This window comes from Pantherophis guttatus, chromosome 8 (genome assembly GCF_059756535.1).
Source record: "Pantherophis guttatus breed Tessera chromosome 8, ASM5975653v1, whole genome shotgun sequence".
NCBI lineage: Eukaryota > Metazoa > Chordata > Lepidosauria > Squamata > Colubridae > Pantherophis > Pantherophis guttatus.
This window is the reverse complement of record NC_142070.1, coordinates 21,731,441-21,749,412: the sequence shown is the minus strand read 5'-3', so window position 1 is coordinate 21,749,412 and position 17,972 is coordinate 21,731,441. Positions and strand designations below refer to the sequence as shown.

The 17,972-nt window shown below is 39.9% G+C and overlaps 2 protein-coding genes across 3 annotated transcripts in view; one reads left to right on the top strand and one right to left on the bottom strand.

The window, feature by feature from the left end:
- Window positions 1-2,630, top strand: part of MANBA (mannosidase beta) — a 58,596-nt gene extending 55,966 nt beyond the window's left edge. The window contains exons 16-17 of the mRNA XM_034442187.3: window positions 689-946; window positions 2,326-2,630. Of these exons, the coding sequence (XP_034298078.1) occupies window positions 689-946; window positions 2,326-2,550 (483 nt within the window). The 3' untranslated portion in view covers window positions 2,551-2,630. The remainder of the gene's footprint in view (window positions 1-688; window positions 947-2,325) is intronic.
- Window positions 2,631-5,429: 2,799 nt separating this feature from the next.
- NFKB1 (nuclear factor kappa B subunit 1) overlaps window positions 5,430-17,972 on the bottom strand; it is a 79,134-nt gene continuing 66,591 nt past the window's right edge. For both annotated transcript variants that reach the window (XM_034442185.3, XM_034442186.3), the window contains exons 17-24: window positions 17,295-17,496; window positions 15,351-15,520; window positions 14,526-14,628; window positions 13,149-13,267; window positions 10,158-10,224; window positions 9,646-9,818; window positions 7,063-7,237; window positions 5,430-6,102 (exon numbers count right to left, since the gene is read on the bottom strand). In XM_034442185.3, coding sequence (XP_034298076.1) covers window positions 5,918-6,102; window positions 7,063-7,237; window positions 9,646-9,818; window positions 10,158-10,224; window positions 13,149-13,267; window positions 14,526-14,628; window positions 15,351-15,520; window positions 17,295-17,496 — 1,194 coding nt within the window. In that variant the 3' untranslated portion in view covers window positions 5,430-5,917. The remainder of the gene's footprint in view (window positions 6,103-7,062; window positions 7,238-9,645; window positions 9,819-10,157; window positions 10,225-13,148; window positions 13,268-14,525; window positions 14,629-15,350; window positions 15,521-17,294; window positions 17,497-17,972) is intronic.

Sequence of the window (17,972 nt, the reverse complement as noted above, 5' to 3'; positions counted from 1 at the left end):
ATGACTGTAACCTTGTTGCTGGTATCCTTAAGGTTTATATTGACTGTTGATAGTCCCTATGACTATCATTAAGTGTTGTACCTTATGATTCTTGACGAATGTATCTTTTCTTTTATGTACACTGAGAGCGTATGCACCAAGACAAATCCCTTGTGTGTCCAATCACACTTCGCCAATAATGAATTCAATTCAATTCAATTCAATTCAATTCAATTCAATTCTATTCTATTTTTAAAAAAGGAGGGAGGGAGAAAGAGAGACAAAGGGAATGTACTGGAAGGATAAAACATTGGCTAACCAAAGAGGATGCTAAGCTGGACAGTGGAGGCAAAATACACTACCCAATCTATAGCTTCTGAATTTACTCTGGGATCTCTCTGGATTTTATTTTGGCACAAACCTGGAAGTACCAAAATATTCTGGCCTTTGTTTACTACTATAAGCCACAACTGGTTCAACTTCTAGAACACGGTGGATTGTTTCAGGTGTGAAACAGAATATCTTTTCCATTTTAGGTACTGTACAGCTGTCATGCAAGACGAGATACAACATGATAGCTGTAATGAAAATATGATTTTACTTTTTAAAGAAATTTACAGAGATGTTTGAGTACTTGAATTCATTTGATGGAGAACAGTCACTCATAATCAGTTTTGTTCTCTCTTGATCTGTCTTGTGGGCACCATAGATTATTGTATATGATTGGAGCAGAATGGATCCAGTGTGTACTTTGACGAAAGATGATGTGATTGTTAAGGCAGGAAGTGCAGTTCCCATTTATAAGGAGCCCATTAATGATCTCTTGAAAAGATGTGGAAATTGTACCAGGCAAAGCTGCGTCATTACCTTTCACTTTGAGACTGAAGGTGAGCCCTCCAGTCCAATTAATTGCCACTTCCTGTCCTCACTGAAAAATGCAAAAGGATTAAAGAATCCACACATTCACGTAAGTACCATTTCCAGCAATAGTTTTGATCTCAGCCAAATAGAGACTTAATTAGATGTACGTACTGTTTTGAGAATCGTAAAAGATAGAGGAAGTGACCTGCTTGCTCTTGTTCCTGAAAAATATGAATATACTTTGATGGTGCACATATAGATCAGCCTCCTAAGTTCCTTTTCTGGCATCTTTCTGACTTTTATGAAGATATGCTTTCACAAGACAGAGATGGGGATAATGGGTGTGACTTTACTGACCTGAATAGCTCTTCAGAATTTTCTTCTCTGGCTTTGGAGAAGCAGAGTTAATTACAAGATGCCAAGTCACCTAATTTGCATAATTTATAGAGATCTCAGTAAACTCTTGCCAGTTTAGAATTTATTTCTGAAAATAGAATTACACAACCAAATGCATACCCATGTATTTCACCTAGTTTTGGATTTTTCTCTTTCTGGAAGAGATTTTACATCTTTTCAAGCAAAATGTTATTTTTGAAAGGGTATTTATTTATTTTATATTGTTTATTTACTGAATTTCTGTAATTGCTTTTCTCAGTCAATGACTCTGAATGGCTTAGAATTCAGTTGTAAGATATGATCACTTTCTGAATTGTATTACCATGTTAATCATAAATATAAGTGCAAAACTGCTTGTCAGGAAACTATCTGGGTTTGGGTGATAGAAGTAACACAATCATTAATCGTGTGTATATTTCTGAAATAGTGCTTCTGCCACCAATATTTTTCCATTATTTTTGTGGTCCCATAATTAATGCTATGGGCTCGATGGAGAGAAATAGACTAAATCAAACACACTGGAACTTGGTCATTAAATCATATTTTACTGGGAGGCCAATGCTTTGCATGTATAAATTTCATAAGTTAGAGCTGAGTTCAGCAATTTAAACAGGTTGTACAGAGAATGTTTATCTTGAGCATCTAAACAACATTGCCATTAGTAGGGTAGATTAAGGATACATCTAGGTTCATTTTTTAAAACTAGGAAATTTTGAGAATTATATATTTTGGAATTGATAAGAGGTAGTTTCCTGTATTTTCACCAAATAAGAGCTACAATTCCAGGAATTTTTGTGGTGAGGGTGGGGAATTTGGATCAATAAATTCTAAAACACTCTTTATTGTAAATGTAATTTTATAATTGGGATGTTCTTTATACCCTTTATATGGATATAAATGGAATTTTATAATTGGGATGTTCATTATACTGTTTATTGTGCCATTTATTCTTTCTGCAAACTACAGTAATCCGTTGTGAAGATAGCACAGTATTAAAGAGACCAGGTGGTGTACAAATTTTCTAGAATTCCAAATGTGTAAAGAAAGAATGAAACAATAGAGTAACCTAAATTTGTCTGCCCCTTTCAGGCTTCTATTTCTCAAGAAGGAGATTATTTTCAATTTGCCCTGGAAGCCACAGCCATCGCTCCTTTTGTTTGGTTGGAAGTTGGGAACATCCCAGGAAGATTCAGTGACAATGGATTTCTTCTCACAGAGAAACAAAAACTCATATTCTTTTATCCTTGGGAAACCACTAATGTCAAGGAGCTGGAGAAGTCATTCAGCTTAACATCGCTGACAGATATTTCCTGAGAAAAGAATGGAGAAGAAAGCTACTGGAAACAGGGAACTTTTGTAGGAATGTAACTCTAAAATAAAATGGATACAGTGCAGTGGTGAGTTACTTCCAGTTCTGTCCGGTTCTTGCGAACCGGTAGTAAAAGCGGAGGGAGGCTCCGCCCAGACGTCATAATGGATGATCTGCGCATGCGCACAAGCGCGCACAAGAGAGTGAAGCAAGCGTGCACGCGCGCTCCCATTGCAAACCGGTAGTAAAAGTAAGTAGAACAATGGATACAATGGAATGATTGGACATTATTCTCATGCCAGCTTCTTACAGATGTAGCATTACTCAGTTAAGTGGAGAGAAGCCAAGTGCCCTTCTGAATCTCTTTAGAATGAGAGTACTTTAAATAAGTTAGATAAGCACATATCCTGAGAGACTGTGGACAGTAAAATATGTGATACTCTGCATCCCTCTGGTGCCATTTTTGTGAAGTCCAGAACCAGAACCTGCATCTCCAATGAAAAAATACATTGCAAAAGACCATCGATCTGTATGGATCTCTAGGCACTGCTCCTATTAAAGGAGTGACCAGAGGGAGCTTCCCTCCTGTTTCTTGTGTTGGGGCATTGTAGCTATTATGGTTAAAGTCCTACATGGGCATCTTTCACATGTAATTATAACACTATAGCCATAACCATAGTTTCCATTGGGAAAATGTGACCATCCTAGACCAGACCAAGTCCAAAAATGCCAGGGAATTTCTAGAAGCCTGGCACTCTGACAAATCAACCATCAACAGACACATAGACATTAACAACATCTGTAGACTATGCAAAAGAGGCAATCAACCAGCCCAAAAGATAAAAAGACTCCGGCATCTCTCCGCCAGTAATCAGCACTCAGATCAGCATAGATTAACTCCAAGGTTAACTTGAGACCAACGATCAAGTAAGCAATACTCCAATTAAGAAACTGCCGAAGAGCCAACAGTAAACAGCCCAACCAAAGAACCTCTAAGACGGCCCCCACCCACACAGATAGGCAAGACACAAGAATATAAACTGACAGCACTCCTTACTAGCACTGATGTTACCTAGTTAGAGTAATGAAATGTCTGCAATAAAACAAGCTCAGAAAGCGCCAAGGACCCCTAATTATAATACTATCACAGAAAAATCTTATAGTGGCTGACAGGGGTCCCCAGCCTCCAGGAACCGGGCCACTGAAGTGGCAAGCATGAGCTCACAAAGCTCCATTTGTGTGAGCTGTGGGCACATACATGACACCATCCTCTCACTCATCGTGGCTCTCATCCCTTCCTTCATCATCCTCTCATCCCCAACTCATCCCCCATCGTGCCGGTCTGCGGTGCAAGAAAGGTTGGGAATCAGTGGTGTATAAGGATAATATTGCTGGTACAATTTGAACAGACTGGTGGTTAATAGAGTGGACCTTCTGTATCTACTATTAAAAAGGGCAGATAAGAGATAACAGCATGAGCACCTCTAGCAATAGTGTTGGTTTTTTTATTAGAAGTAGCAACTATCACTTGTAACAAAGCTTTCAGCTGGACTTAAATTCTGGCACTTAAAAAGAAAAGGCAGGGTTCAGCCTCTTGCTGACCAGAGGTGGTATTCAGCCAGTTTGCACCAGTTCGCACGAATCATTGGAAATTTGGGCAAGGTCGCCAAACTGGTAGCGATGGCCGGCTGGCCATGCCCCCGAGCCGGTCCCCTAGTCGCCGCTCGCTTGCCCCACCCGCTATGTTCGTCGCCGCCATGTTCTTCGCGCACACGCATCCCATTGCCTTGCAATTCCAATGGGATGTGCATGTGTGAAGAACACGGCGGCGACAGGAACAGCTTTTTCCCCAACCTCCAGTACTTTTCGGCAGTCTGGGAGGCTTCTTTGCTAGCTCCTTTCCAGCAGTGGCGGCTGGCTGGGAGCCGCCGGAAACTCCGGTCAGCTTGCCTTCCGGACTCTGGACCAGCTGCTGTGGAAGGTAAGCAGCCCAAAGAAAGAGGCAGTGGTGGGGGAGGAAGCGGGGCAAGGGCCGGTGCCGCTAAAGGAGGGGAAACAGGGGCAACTGATGAAGGGAGGGCGGGGGTAGATAGGTGGAAATTCCAAAAAATTTCCTACCTTTTCCTGTGGGCATGGCTAGGTGGTGGGGATCATGTGACTGGGTGTGAGTGACATTGGCCACACCCACTCAGTCACATGCCCCCACCTAGCCACGGTCACCGAACTGGTAGTGAAAATTTTTGAAACCCACCACTGTTGCTGACCCATTTAGAACTGCAGGTAGTTCTTGACCTATGACGACAATTCAGCCCAAAATTTCTGTTACTAAGTGAGACATTTGTTAAGTGAATTTTGGCCCAATTTACAACTTTTCTTGCCACAATTGTTAAGCGAATCACTGCAGTTGTTGCATTAGTAACACGGTGTTACGTGAATCTGGCTTCCCCACTGACGTTGCAAAAGGTGATCATGTGACTGGGACACTGCAACCGTCATAAATGTGAACAGTTGCCAAGCATCTGAATTTTGATCATGTGACCATAAGGATGTTGCAATGTGACCATAAGGATGCTGAGAGAGTGAAATACAGTCATAAGTCACTTTTTTCAGTCTCGTTGTAACTTCAAACAGTCACTAAATGAACTGTTGTACGTTGAGGACTACCTGTAATTTTTCCACCCTCTGAGATATTTGAATTTGTAAAAATGTTTTAATTTCTTACCCTGGTTTTTCTGTAATTCAAAAATGATGCACTTGTCTACCTCAGAAATAGTAACAGGGATCAATTTATATATTTCCATTTTTAAACTTGCTCCGCATACAATATTATCAAATGATTGTGAGACGTTTTCTAGCCATATGTAGTATATAAACAATGCCACAATTCCTCACAATTTTGCTTTTTATTATAAAAGTAAAATAAAAAAACCAAGCTTAAAAAAAATTTAGTGGCAATTCATCTAAATTGAAATATTTACAATATAAAAAGAATAAAACAATGGCAAACCCTTAAAAGCTTGCATTATTTTCCAGATGAAGTTTTAAATACATTTACATTATATTTTGCAATTAAGTAACCTGATTATTGTTTGTGATTTTGTGCTTCACAGCTTTGGACCATAGTTAACAGTCCATTACATAACTTTCACTGAGTAGGAAGAGAATGGTTAATTTTCTTTACTAATGATCCTTCTGGAAAAAAATAAATGCCATTCCATCTGTTTCCTGAGTCTTTCAGTATACTGGGATCTGGTCTGAGTTTGTTGAAAGGTCCAGTGGATAAACATTTCAAAGAGCTTTTTCTTCTGGTGAACGTTGGATCATTAAAAGCTCTTTTCTCTGGAAAAATTTTTTTTCCTAGCAATACCATATTTAAGTTACTTCAATTTTGCCTTGTAATGAATTGTCCTGTCCATAGCCTGAAGCCTTTTTCTTAAGATTTATTGATGTCTTGTTGGTAAAAGATTCAGATGTAAAGCTAAGTTTGTGAAGAGAAATCTCTACTCCACTGTCACAAATGCTTTCAGCATCCTGGAATTTGAAATTACATATTTCATCTGGTGAAAGAAAAAGAAAAGTTTGAAAAATGCAACGAGGCACAACACTTTATAGAATTACACAGTACACCAAATTTTTATAGAAGGTAATAGAGCCGCCTCCATTTCCTAATCCAGAGTCAAGTTTCAGTCTAGGCAGGAATTTTTGATATATTGCTTTCTAATTATTTGCAGGAATTCCATAGTTTAGTAACAGTTTACTCCCTCTGGAAGGTAAATTGGTGGTTCAAAAACATGATAAATAAATATAAAATAAATAATGTTTTTGGATAACCAATGCCCTAGAGTTAATATAAATAATGCAGGAAATGCTAGGCAAGTTGAACCAGCTTTACGGTATAAGAGGTATATTTTCTGAAGATTCTTCTAGAATTGCTTTCATGCCAACAATTGTCCTCTATTCTTGCAAACTGGGTTTCAAGTATTGAAGGCTGCCCCAGTTTCAATGGAACTGAAGCTGTCAATGTTTTCATAAAGTTTTACCACCCTCTGTCTCAATCTTACTTCACTACCTCCATCTTCAGGAATTTTAATTGCTTGTTATGCATTTTAAATGCCACTCCTGCTTCTAAATGGTTCGATTTGTAAAATTTCCAATCTGTAACCGTTAAATATTGAGGACTGAATGTTATATGAAGCTTATCATGGTTAAAAGTACCTGATGGTGTTAACACTCTAATTTAGATAGTTATTTGGTATGAAAATTATATGGATATCAATATCCTGCCATTTCTAAACTGCTCAACTGAATTTTTCAGCTCAAAACCTGCATCATCACGTTGATGTTATTGCTGTCTTTGTCCTAAGAAACTAATTCATCTACAAAATGATGAATTCAGTGGTGTTTCCAATCCTGGTAACTGGGGAATTCTGGGAGTTGAAGTCCACAAATCTTGGACTTTGGACAATGAAGTTCCCAAGGTCTACCGGTCTACAGATCTGAACTGACATGTAATTTACCTGCTTGTTCTGTCCTAGGAGAAGGTAAATCACATAATGGAAGAACATCATTTTTGGATTTCTCCTGGCTAGACTGGCTTGACAAAGTAGTTCTTTTTTCAATTATTTCAACAGCCTCTGGATAATCCATTTTTCTGAGGGCATCAATCAACTCATTTACTGTTCCACCAGAAACCTACCAAGAAGGGAACAAAGGTGAAATAATTTGGAAGGTTCCCCCCCCCCCCAAAAAAAACAAAAACAAAAAAAACAAACTCTACATAGATACAATAATATCTAGTGAAGGGGTCTCCAATTCTGGGAGTTGAAGTCCACAAGTCTTAAAGTTGCCAAGGTTGGAGACCCCTGACCTAGTGGGAGATAAATTTGTGTATCTTAGAACCATACTTTGCCACTCTGGAAATGATATTAAGAGACAATTGAGTGACTATGCAGTTTAGTGTTTTTTAAATCCTGCAATCTTATTACCATTTAAGAAAGCCATGTAATTCTCCCGTTTTCTCCACTGCAAATATGCATTTACATTAAATGTTTTACATCAAATGTAAAATAAAATGTTTTAAATACTACATTCAGAATGGAAAGAAAACATTTCATTTTATATTTTAATTATAGTCTATGGATAAAATCACCAAATAGTGAGAATTAATCATAGAAAGAGCTGACTATCTGCTAAACATAGGGGTGCACAACTCCAGCAAAATACTGTGATTACAATACAGTAATGGGAAGAGCAATAGAAAAATCAATCAATACACTCCAAACGGCAAAATAAAATTGGTATAAAATGGTTTACAGATTATATATGATTCAATAATTACCAAGACAGACAAATCAAAAAGCAGTAAATGCTGGAAGTACAATAACAAAGAAGAAACATGTGGCAAGAGTTGTAAACCAACAAAAGCACTAGGAAGAAATATAGCAAAATACTCAGAAAATCCTAAAAATAAAGCTTGAACTGAAATCAGAAATAAATTTATTAAGTGTAATTCTAGAAAAAAAACAAAAAAATTAAAACATTCTAAGCTATACTATATATTGACAGCTGCAAGAACAAATTTGCACATTGAGGGGAAAAAAAGCTTGCTGACATCAGACAGAATAGAAGAAGACTGTATGCAGAGATGACAAAATTGGCCATATATATCCATAATAGAAATCTAATCAAATTTAAGTAGGAATGGGATATACTACTTACTATACTATAGTATACTTACTATGCAACAGGACAAATTGAGACACTTGGAATATAGCTTTACAATAAAGATATGAAACTAATAAAAAAATAGATGAAAGGATTCAAATAGATTCTAGTAACTTTAATGTTTATTATAAAGCACATGTATTTAGGTTTTGGCAGCAGTTGGAATAAACAGAAAGAAAGGGGAGAACATTACTAGAAAGTTTTCTCTTAATTCTTTTATTTATGTTTTATTAATGCTGGGTTATTCTTTTTGTATTACTACCAGTGTAGATCTTTCTTTCCTTTGTATTTTATTTTACTAACAAAAATATTTTAAAAATTCAATAACTGATATGGAATCTATGATTGCATTATCTTAATGGAAAGTTAGGTCCAGATTTAGCTACATGCAGCTGAATGCAGGAAGCAGAATTCTCATCCAAGCCTCCAGAGAGAGATTTGTTCAGCCTTTCAAAAAATGTTGCGCAAAGAATGTAAGCAATGATGAATGCAGTAAGTTATACAGCTTAATGACCACTTATTCAGTGACCAATCTTGCAATGAAGCTGAATGAAGGAATTTACAGTGCCTCCATGATCACATGATCACAATTTCTGGCATTTCCTGCCAACTTCCCACAAGCAAAATCTATGTGGAAGCCATCAGAAAGATCAATATTGACAGTCATGTAAAGTCCTTGCTTAATAACTCATGTGGTCTTCAAGCTACAGGTCTTTACTCAATGGCAACCAGGACTGCTGCAATTGTTGTACCTAAGTGATGCGGTCATGTGACATTGCATTTTACAATCACATCACTTAGCAATGACAATTCTGGGCCCAATTACCATTGTATTCTGAAGATTATAATGGGTGTCAAGCTCGATTTCATAGAGAAATGCATCAGGGTTGTGTTTGACTTCGGGGGGCCGGGGCGGGCGTGGCCAGCTTGATGTCACTTGTGTTGGAGGCATCTGTGGTGGCCCGAGCACTCTGCCAGTGAAAACAGGCTCTCATGCTCTGTTTTCAGCTGCGATGGCCTTCTGCAATCCTATGCCAGCAAAAATGGAGTTCAGGAGGGCTGTGCACGGCCCTCCTGAGCTCCGTTTTTGCTGGCAGAGGCACCGCAGGCCGGTACTTTCCAGTTTCCAGAGCGGCCTCGCGGGCCAGGTCTAAGCACCCTGCGGGCCGGATCCAGCCACGGGCCTTGAGTTTTACACCCCTGATCTATAGTAGGAAAGACAGAAATCCCTAAAAATTAGGCATTCCAGAATACAAAGAATTTGTATTCAGTATGTGAGAAGTTCTAAAGTTAAAATTATGAGATTGTTTAAACACCAACTTGTCAAAAAAAAAAAAAAAAGGTTTTCACCATAGTAAGGCAGTTGAGAGAATTACCTCATAATTATCCAGTAGAGTTTTTGATGGAGAAGGACTCAACCGAAAGGCATTGTTTAATATTCCTAGGCCTAGCTTCTGTGCCAACATGGACCAGCTTTTGGTCAGATCAGGAACTTCAAGTAATTTGTACAGCTGTAATTTAACATCCTCATTCAGGTCTTTCATATTGCCTGCAAAAGAAAAAAAAGCCCACTAGCATGCCATAATTATGGATTCTATAAACTTACATTAAACTATGTTAACTCTCTTCAAATTTCCAAGGAACAGCATACAGTATTTTAAAGTAGCATGAAATTCACTATTAACTACAATTGGGAAATCGAAACCATACATAACTCCTACATGTATCAAAACAGGTCACATTGGTATTTTTAATTAGAATTAAAAAAAATTTTATATAAGCACTGACTTCCTATATAAGTTGGCTCCCTGCAAAATAATACCTACTACAGAAAGAAATATCATATGAGTATCAAAGGATTAATTTTCTTGCTTAAATATACTCTCACCTTGAATCGGTAGATCCTCAGAAGCTGCCTTTGACTTACAGAGTTTGCTACTCAAGATGTCATACACCTGTCAAGAAAGGGGGAAAAAAAACTAGCTAGAGATGAGAAAGTATTGATTCTATCATGCACATTTTTCCTAAGCATTATACTGGTCAGTTGCCAAGTTTAGAAACAATGCCAAATCACAGCTTGCTGTGTCACAGTGAGATTCAAGTTCTTAGGTTCTCTCCTTTACTACAGTAGTAGAACAGAGAGAACACAAAGAAACTTTCTCCAGTTTTGACTCAAAAGTGATTTTAATTAATAGAGGGAAAACAACCCTATTGGTTTAAACTTCTTTTTAAGAACAAAACTCACACAGCATCTTGCTTATTAATTATAGTTCAATTAAAACTTGTCTTTTCAAAGATAAGAAAAACATGATTGGTTTAAAGCATACGCTGGTACTTCTGAATTCTTCATTGTGGCTACAGGAGAAAAGAAAAATGGGAGCTCATGTCCCTTGCTATAATACTAAACTGTGATATAACATTAAAATATCTTTGTAACAACATACATAATTTACTTTGCATTTGATACAGTTAATCCACTTTGAAATATCCAAATCACAACTACTTTTTAAAAACAGTGTTTGGATAAGGCGTCCTTGGTGTTCTCTGAGTTTGCTTGTTTTCTTGCAGACGTTTCATTATCCTGACTAGCACTGAAGACGTTACCTAGTTAGGTTAATGAAACGCCTGCAAGAAAACAAGCAAACTCAGAGAGCACCAAGGACCCTTCATTTCAACCCTGAGCTACAAGTATTCTCCTTCATTGTTACACTATTTGGATTCAAATTCTACAAAACTTTTCTTTGTCCCTTCGAGCCACTGTTGACTCCTGGCAACTACAGCTAGTCCTGGACTTACAACCATTTCTTTAGTGATCAGAATTTATGACCTATTTTCATACTTATGACCATTGCAGTATCCCCATGGCCATGTGATCAACATTTGGGCAACTGGCAAGTATTTGCAATGGTTGCCACATCCAAGAGCCTTGGTGGCGCAGCAGATTAAAGTGCTGTTAAGTAACACCAGCTGCCTGCAATTACTGCAAGTTCGAATCTCACCAGGCTCAAGGTTGACTCAGCCTTCCGTCCTTCCGAGGTAGGTAAAATGAGGATCTGGATTGTGGAGGCAATAAGCTGACTTTGTATAAAAAAGAACACCGCTTTGGGGTGGGGGGGGGGGAAAGCCCTACTAAGCAGGTATATACAAAAGTATGAAGGCTATTGCTTAACGCATTGTAAGCTGCCCTAAGTCTCCGGAGAAGGGCGGCATATAAATCGAACCAATAAATAAATAATTAAATGTGATCACCATTTGAAACCTTCCCAGCTAAGCTTCCAGCAAAGTCAAATGGGAGAAGTCAGATTCACTTAACAATCACATGATGCACTTAATAACTGCTATGATTCACTTAACAACTATGACAAAGAAGGTTGTAAAATGAGGTACAACTCGCTTAACAACTGCCTTGCTTAGCAATGGAAATTTTAGGCTCAATTGTGGTCACAAATCAAGAAATATCTGTAAGTGCCTGGAATAATCCCTACATTTTCCTTGACAGGTTTTCAGAAGTGGTTTGCCTTGGTAGGGCTGAGAGCAGGGGTAAATTTAAAATTTGTTACTACTGGTTCTGTGGGCGTGGCTTGGGGGGTAATGTGACTGGGTGGGCGTGGCCAATTTTTTTTTAACTTTTAAAACCATTTTTTCTACAACCTCTTCGGCGAAGAGATTGTAAAAAAAATGCTTTCAAATGCCTCTGATGATCCCAGCTGAGTTGCCTGATCGTCAGAGGGTTTTTTAACTCTCTGCCAATCAGGCAACTTAGCTGGGATCGTCAGAGCCCTTTAAAAGAAAAGCCTCTGATTATTGTGCGGCTCAGCTGGGCATGGGGGGGGCGGCAGGGATTTTTGCTACCGGTTCTCCGAACCACCCGCCTCCATCGCTACCGATCGGGAGATCTGATCCGAACCGGGAGCATTTCATCCCTGGCTGAGAGAGTATGAGTCGCTCAGTCACCCAGTTGTGCCTAAGGTGGGGCTAGTCTCTCCTCCTCAAACCTTCTGCTCTTAGTTATAAAAACATTGCTAGTATTGCCTGAAATTAAACCACAATTTTAAATATTTTTATTTAAAAAAAACTAAGTTCATACATGTCAGTTTTCAAAACTAAATAACATCTTAAAGTGTCCCACAGGTGCTTTTTTCAAGAGGCAACTGGACGACTTTCTGGTTTTTCTTTGAAGACATTTCGCTTCTCATCCAAGAAGCTTCTTCAGATCAGAAAGTCCAGTTGCCTCTTGAAAAAGCACCTTTGGGACAACCATGACCTGGATGACTGAGAATCTCCATAGACAACCTCCTAAGGGAGGGCCGGATCAGCACTGTAGTTCTCCTCCGTGGGCCGGCTGCAGAGGGGATGGGACAGACATCTCCTGCAGCACTGTTGGCCAAAATGGAGTGCAAAATGTCCCCCATGCTGTTTTGGCTGGCAAAGTGCTGCAGGAGGCTGTCCAGGCCAAAAATGGGGCATGCGGGGGGCGGCATGTGGCCCCCCCCGTACCCGTTTTGGCTGCCAGAGGCACTGCGGGCCGGTCCTTTGCTATTTCCAGGCTGGCCTTGTGGGCCAGATTTAAGCACCCAGAGGGATGGATCTGGCCCACTGGCCTTGAGTTTGACACCCCTGTCTTAAGATGTTAGCACTGACTGTATCATTGTAAACATAGAATGAGAGTCACTTATAAGAGTCATTGTGCACTGAGAATTGCCCTTCAGATATTGCTGAACTATAATTCTCCACCACATCCTTGAGCACTTAATCTATTAGAAAACCACAGATTGTCCAACTTTTCAAAAAGGGAAAATATCTGATTAAAATGAACCGAAGAAGAAAAAAGGAACAAAGAAGTGTTGGCTTTTGAAACAAGTTGTCAGCGATCACTTGCCTCCCAGCTGGCTGCCATATCCAGAGGCGTTGTCCCAGGTATGATTTTTTCACTTTCATTATCTTTCGTATCTTCCTCTTCAAACAACGGCTCAAAATTTTCAATGTGGGGATCTGCACCTATATTAGTAATTAAAGAATATGGAAGAGAGCCCATAAAGTACCTTTAGCATTTTTATTATAATAGTTTAGTTTAATACGTAGGAAATTAAAAGTTCAAGGCACCTAGATATCATTGGCATTGCTTTGGGAATTTCATTTCAATTTCCCAACTTTTAAACAAAATTAGCACATTGACAGTGTTGGTATGTGTTATCTAGTGTACGTTAGCAAGCTTCCAAAAATAATTCGAGTGATCCCATATAAAGGAAAAAACTCAACAGATATTATTTCACAATCTTAGTTGCATCTTCATGTCCAAATTTGGGGCAGAATTGTTTTGATTCGTTTTTAAATGGAACTCTTTGTTAATTATCTCTTTTAAGGGTTAGTCATAGTGCCAAACAACAGAACTTGGAATGATCATGCTGCAGACATGAGAAATTCTACTGGAGAACAAGTATGGATTCATCTAAATATCCATCATGGTCTACAACAGGGGTGTCAAACTTGATTTCATTGAGGGCCACATCAGAGTTGTGTTTGACCTTGGGGGGCCGGGATGGGTGTGGCCAGCTTGACATCACTCCTGTTGGGGGCGCCTGTGGTGGTCTGAGCATTTTGCCAGTGAAAACAGGCTCCCGAGCTCCGTTTTCAGGTGAAACTGCCTCCTGCAACCCTTTGCCAGTGAAAACAGAGCATGCGGCCCTCCCGAGCTCTGTTTTCACTGGCAGAGGGTTGCAGGAGACCATGGCACCCAAAAACGGAGCTCGGGAGCCCGGGGCGGTCCTTCACTGTTTTCAGGGTGGCCCCGTGTTCCAGTTCTAAGTACCCCGCGGGCAGGATCCGGGCCCCGGGCCTTGAGTTTGACACCCCTGGTGCAGTGATGAAATCCAAATTTTTTTACTACCAGTTCTGTGGGCATGGCTTGGTGGGTGTGGCTTAGTGGCATGGCAGGGGAAGGATACTGCAAAATCTCCATTCCCACCCCACTCCAGGGGAAGGATACTGCAAAATCAGATAATGGACTAAGAAGAAGGGGAGAATGAAAAAAAAGATTAAGAGGAAAAAGGGAGAAACATTTTAAAATGTGAATTGTTTAATATTGCAGAAAAAAAACTCCGCCACTGTTGCATTACAATAATGCAAAGCATAAGATTGCATATGTATTAGAAAAGCAGTGCAATTTTTGGGCTATAATTTCTAGTTGTATAATTTTTTTCCAGCTAGAACTTTGGTAGTGAATCATGACACAGCCATTATAGACTTACTTCCTTACCTGCTGCTTTGAGAAGAGCTGCCAATTTTGTAGATCCCCTTCCAGCTGCTATGTGAAGTGGAGTGGTTCCATCATAAGTAACGCTGTCCACAAATGCATCTCCCTGGTTTTTTAAGCCAAAAAAATAAATAAATTGCTGTTTTGGCTCATGACCAGCTTGAAAGCAAAAGCTACAGAAGACAGAGTAAATTGGCCTAAGATCACAGCTATTTTCTAGTCTTTCTAGAATACATGCACTTTAAAATAAGATTAAAATAATCAAAGTGTTCCAGAGCTATCAAATCTCAGGCGGCTTTGTGTTTCTGACTGAAATCTTGTGAGATTTCAGGTAAGAACAGCATGTCGCAGATTTTGATTAAGTCGGGTCAGAAACCTGCGGCTCTGGAGCCGCATGTGGCTCTTTCACCCCTCTGCTGCGGCTCCCTGTCACTCAAAATATGTGTCACAACTGCCAATGTGCGACACCCGCGGCATGCAATTTATTGAGCTTTTCAACCCCCTGATAGACCAACCATGGATAAATCCAAGAAAAGTTTCAGAAGAAAACAGAACGTTTAATTCAACTACATATGCTAAGTTTTGTGGCTGCTCAAGAAATAGTCAGGCACGGGAAGGGTTTTGTGGCTCCTGGTGTTTTCTTTTCTGTGGGAAATGAGTCCAAATGGCTCTTTTGAGTTTTTAAGATTGGACTAAGTGAACTGAATGTGATGATCTTCCAACATGTTGGATCTCTCTCTCCCTCCCCCCCTTCTCCCTCTCCCTCCCAGCTTCTCTGTCTGTCTCTGTCTCTGTCTCTCTCCCTCTTCCTCTCCCTCCCTCTCTCACCTCAAGTAGAAGGCAACCTGCCATGGAAATATTTCCTTCTTCAATAGCCAGGTGCAAGGCTGTCCTTCCAGATTTCTGTTCCTGGATATTGACATCAACACCAGTAGCAAGAAGTTGTCTGACACACTGCATGCTGTTTGCTATAACAGCTAAGTGAAGGACTGTCAGTCCTGTATTATAATAATAAGAATAAGAAAATATGGATAATTCATGTGGCAATATCAGGGAGAGTAGAACAGAAAGCAAAGAATGGAAGAAGATCAGAAAGTATCAAGATCTTAAAAGCAAAGTTGAAAGATTGTGGCATAAACCAACTGTGGTAGTTCCAATAATTTGGCACACTGTACAAAAAATCCTAGACAGCGATTAGAAAATCTGTGCATTGACAGAATTTCCATGTACCACACAGCTTGAATCCACATATATACCACACCAAAATACTACAATATCCTAGGTCTGATGGTGAACCTATGGCACGCGTACCATAGGTGGCATGCAGCGCCCTCTCTGTGGCACGCTAGCTGTCGCCCCAGTTCAGCTCTGCCACGCATGTGCACATGCCTCCCGCCAGCCACCTAGTTGTCGGGTCTCTGCCCTGCATGAGCGGGATGGGCCGCGTGCAGGGGGCGGCGTGCGCATGCAGGGGGTTGGGGCATGTGCAGAGGCACGGGGCGTGTGTGTGTGGGGCCATGTGCTCATGCATGGGAGTGTATGCAGGGGCTGCACGCACATGTGCGGGGCCCACACACGCATTGCATTTTGGGGGTTTGGGTGCGGATGCACATTTGTGCGCACTTTGGGCACTTGGTCTGGAAAAGGTTAGCCATCACTACTAGGTTCTTGGGAAGAATTCAATGTGTATGAATTTCAATACCACCTCAAGAACTGGCAGTTGTGTACTATTAACAACAATAACAACTTAGAAAAGCTCACATCCTGCGACAGTACTTTTAACAGCATCTCTCTATCCCAGGTCAATGGGAAAGATTCACTAGGTGGATAAAAACCTCAAACCTCTATGAAATATAAAATAGAAACATCTCCCTGTCCATGCAATCAACCACAATAAGACACAATCAGGCAAAGAGTAGTTGTATCATAAATACATATATATATAGGGAGAGTTGCCCTTTTTCTCAAGACAATTTTTCCTGAAAATTCAAATTTTAAAAAAGTGACCACCACATTATGTAAAAACAAAACAGGGGCTGTATAAAAAGAGGGCTGACATATTTCAGGACATATTCCTTAACATCTATGACAGAATTGGTCAAAATGAACCACCCCAAAATACCAAATTTCAGATGTGCAGCACTGTAGGATAGAAACAATGGAAACATTAAAGACATGTTTTGAAAGGTTTCCATCAAGAAAATAACAAATAATAGCAGAGACAGACAAGGGAAGAGATCAGTGGTGGAATTTAAATTTTTTTATTACCGGTTCTGTGGGCGTGGCTTGGTGGGCATGGTATGGCTTGGTGGGCATGGCAGGGGAAGGATACTGCAAAATTTCCATTCCCACCTCACTCTAGGGGAAGGATACTGCAAAATCTCCATTCCCACCCCATTCTGGGGCCAGCCAGAGGTGGTACTCAAAATTTCCGCTACCAGTTCTCCAGAACCTGTCAGAACCTGCTGAATAGCACCCCTGGAAGAGATGGTACATTGACATGACATCCTCCTTATCACGGTCTTCTTATAGGTTATGGTCAGTTTTATTCAATCTACTCTAAAGCTGTACAGTTAGTTGTACAGTTAAAGAAGACTGTACAGCTGTTGATGAAGGAAGTGGTATAATAATGTGTTTTGTTTCAAAATGCAAGCATTAAAATACAGAGCTTGCTTGGAAATCTAAATTTTACTGAAACAACGAATAGCTCTTGAGAAAGTAATACGACAGCATTATCGATCCATTAGAAAGATATTCCTGATACTTGCTTACCATCTCCATTAGGAAGGTCTCTCATCACAGATGCCTCTTTGTGCTGAAGCAACATACTTAAAACCACCTCGTCTCCTTGCTGAGCTGCCAAATGGAAGACAGAATTCCCATGGCGATCCAAGAGGGTCACATCAGCCCCAGCCACAAGCAAGGCTTTCACAATTCCTGCCTGCCTTGTTATCACAGCCAAGTGTAAAGGAGTCTGTTTAAAAAAAGGAGAAGGGAGAAATAAAAAGGCCATCAGAATTTCCCCCCCCCATGCATCTGTTTTTTGATATGTGTAAGTCTATGCATTTGAAGTCATTTTGACTCCTGCCAACTGCCTGGAATTGTCCCTGCAGTTTTCTTTGCAACATTTTTGGAAGTGATGCACCACTTTTCCTAAGGTTGACCCAGAGCAACTGGTATAAATCTCACCAAGCTAGCTTTGTGCCTAATGCAGAGTAGAACTCAGATTCCCAGTTTCTAACCTGGGGCTTTTAACTACTGTCCCAAACTGGTTCACTTTGCACAAATATACCCATTTAAGACTCTATGAAATATAAAGTACAAACATGGAACTCAACTGATTAATATGATGGATACGTAGGAAAACTTGTAGCTTAAGAACAGTAGAAAGGTGAATGTTCAATATGGCTATACAAGAATAAGAGAATGATTAGGATGATTGAATTTAAA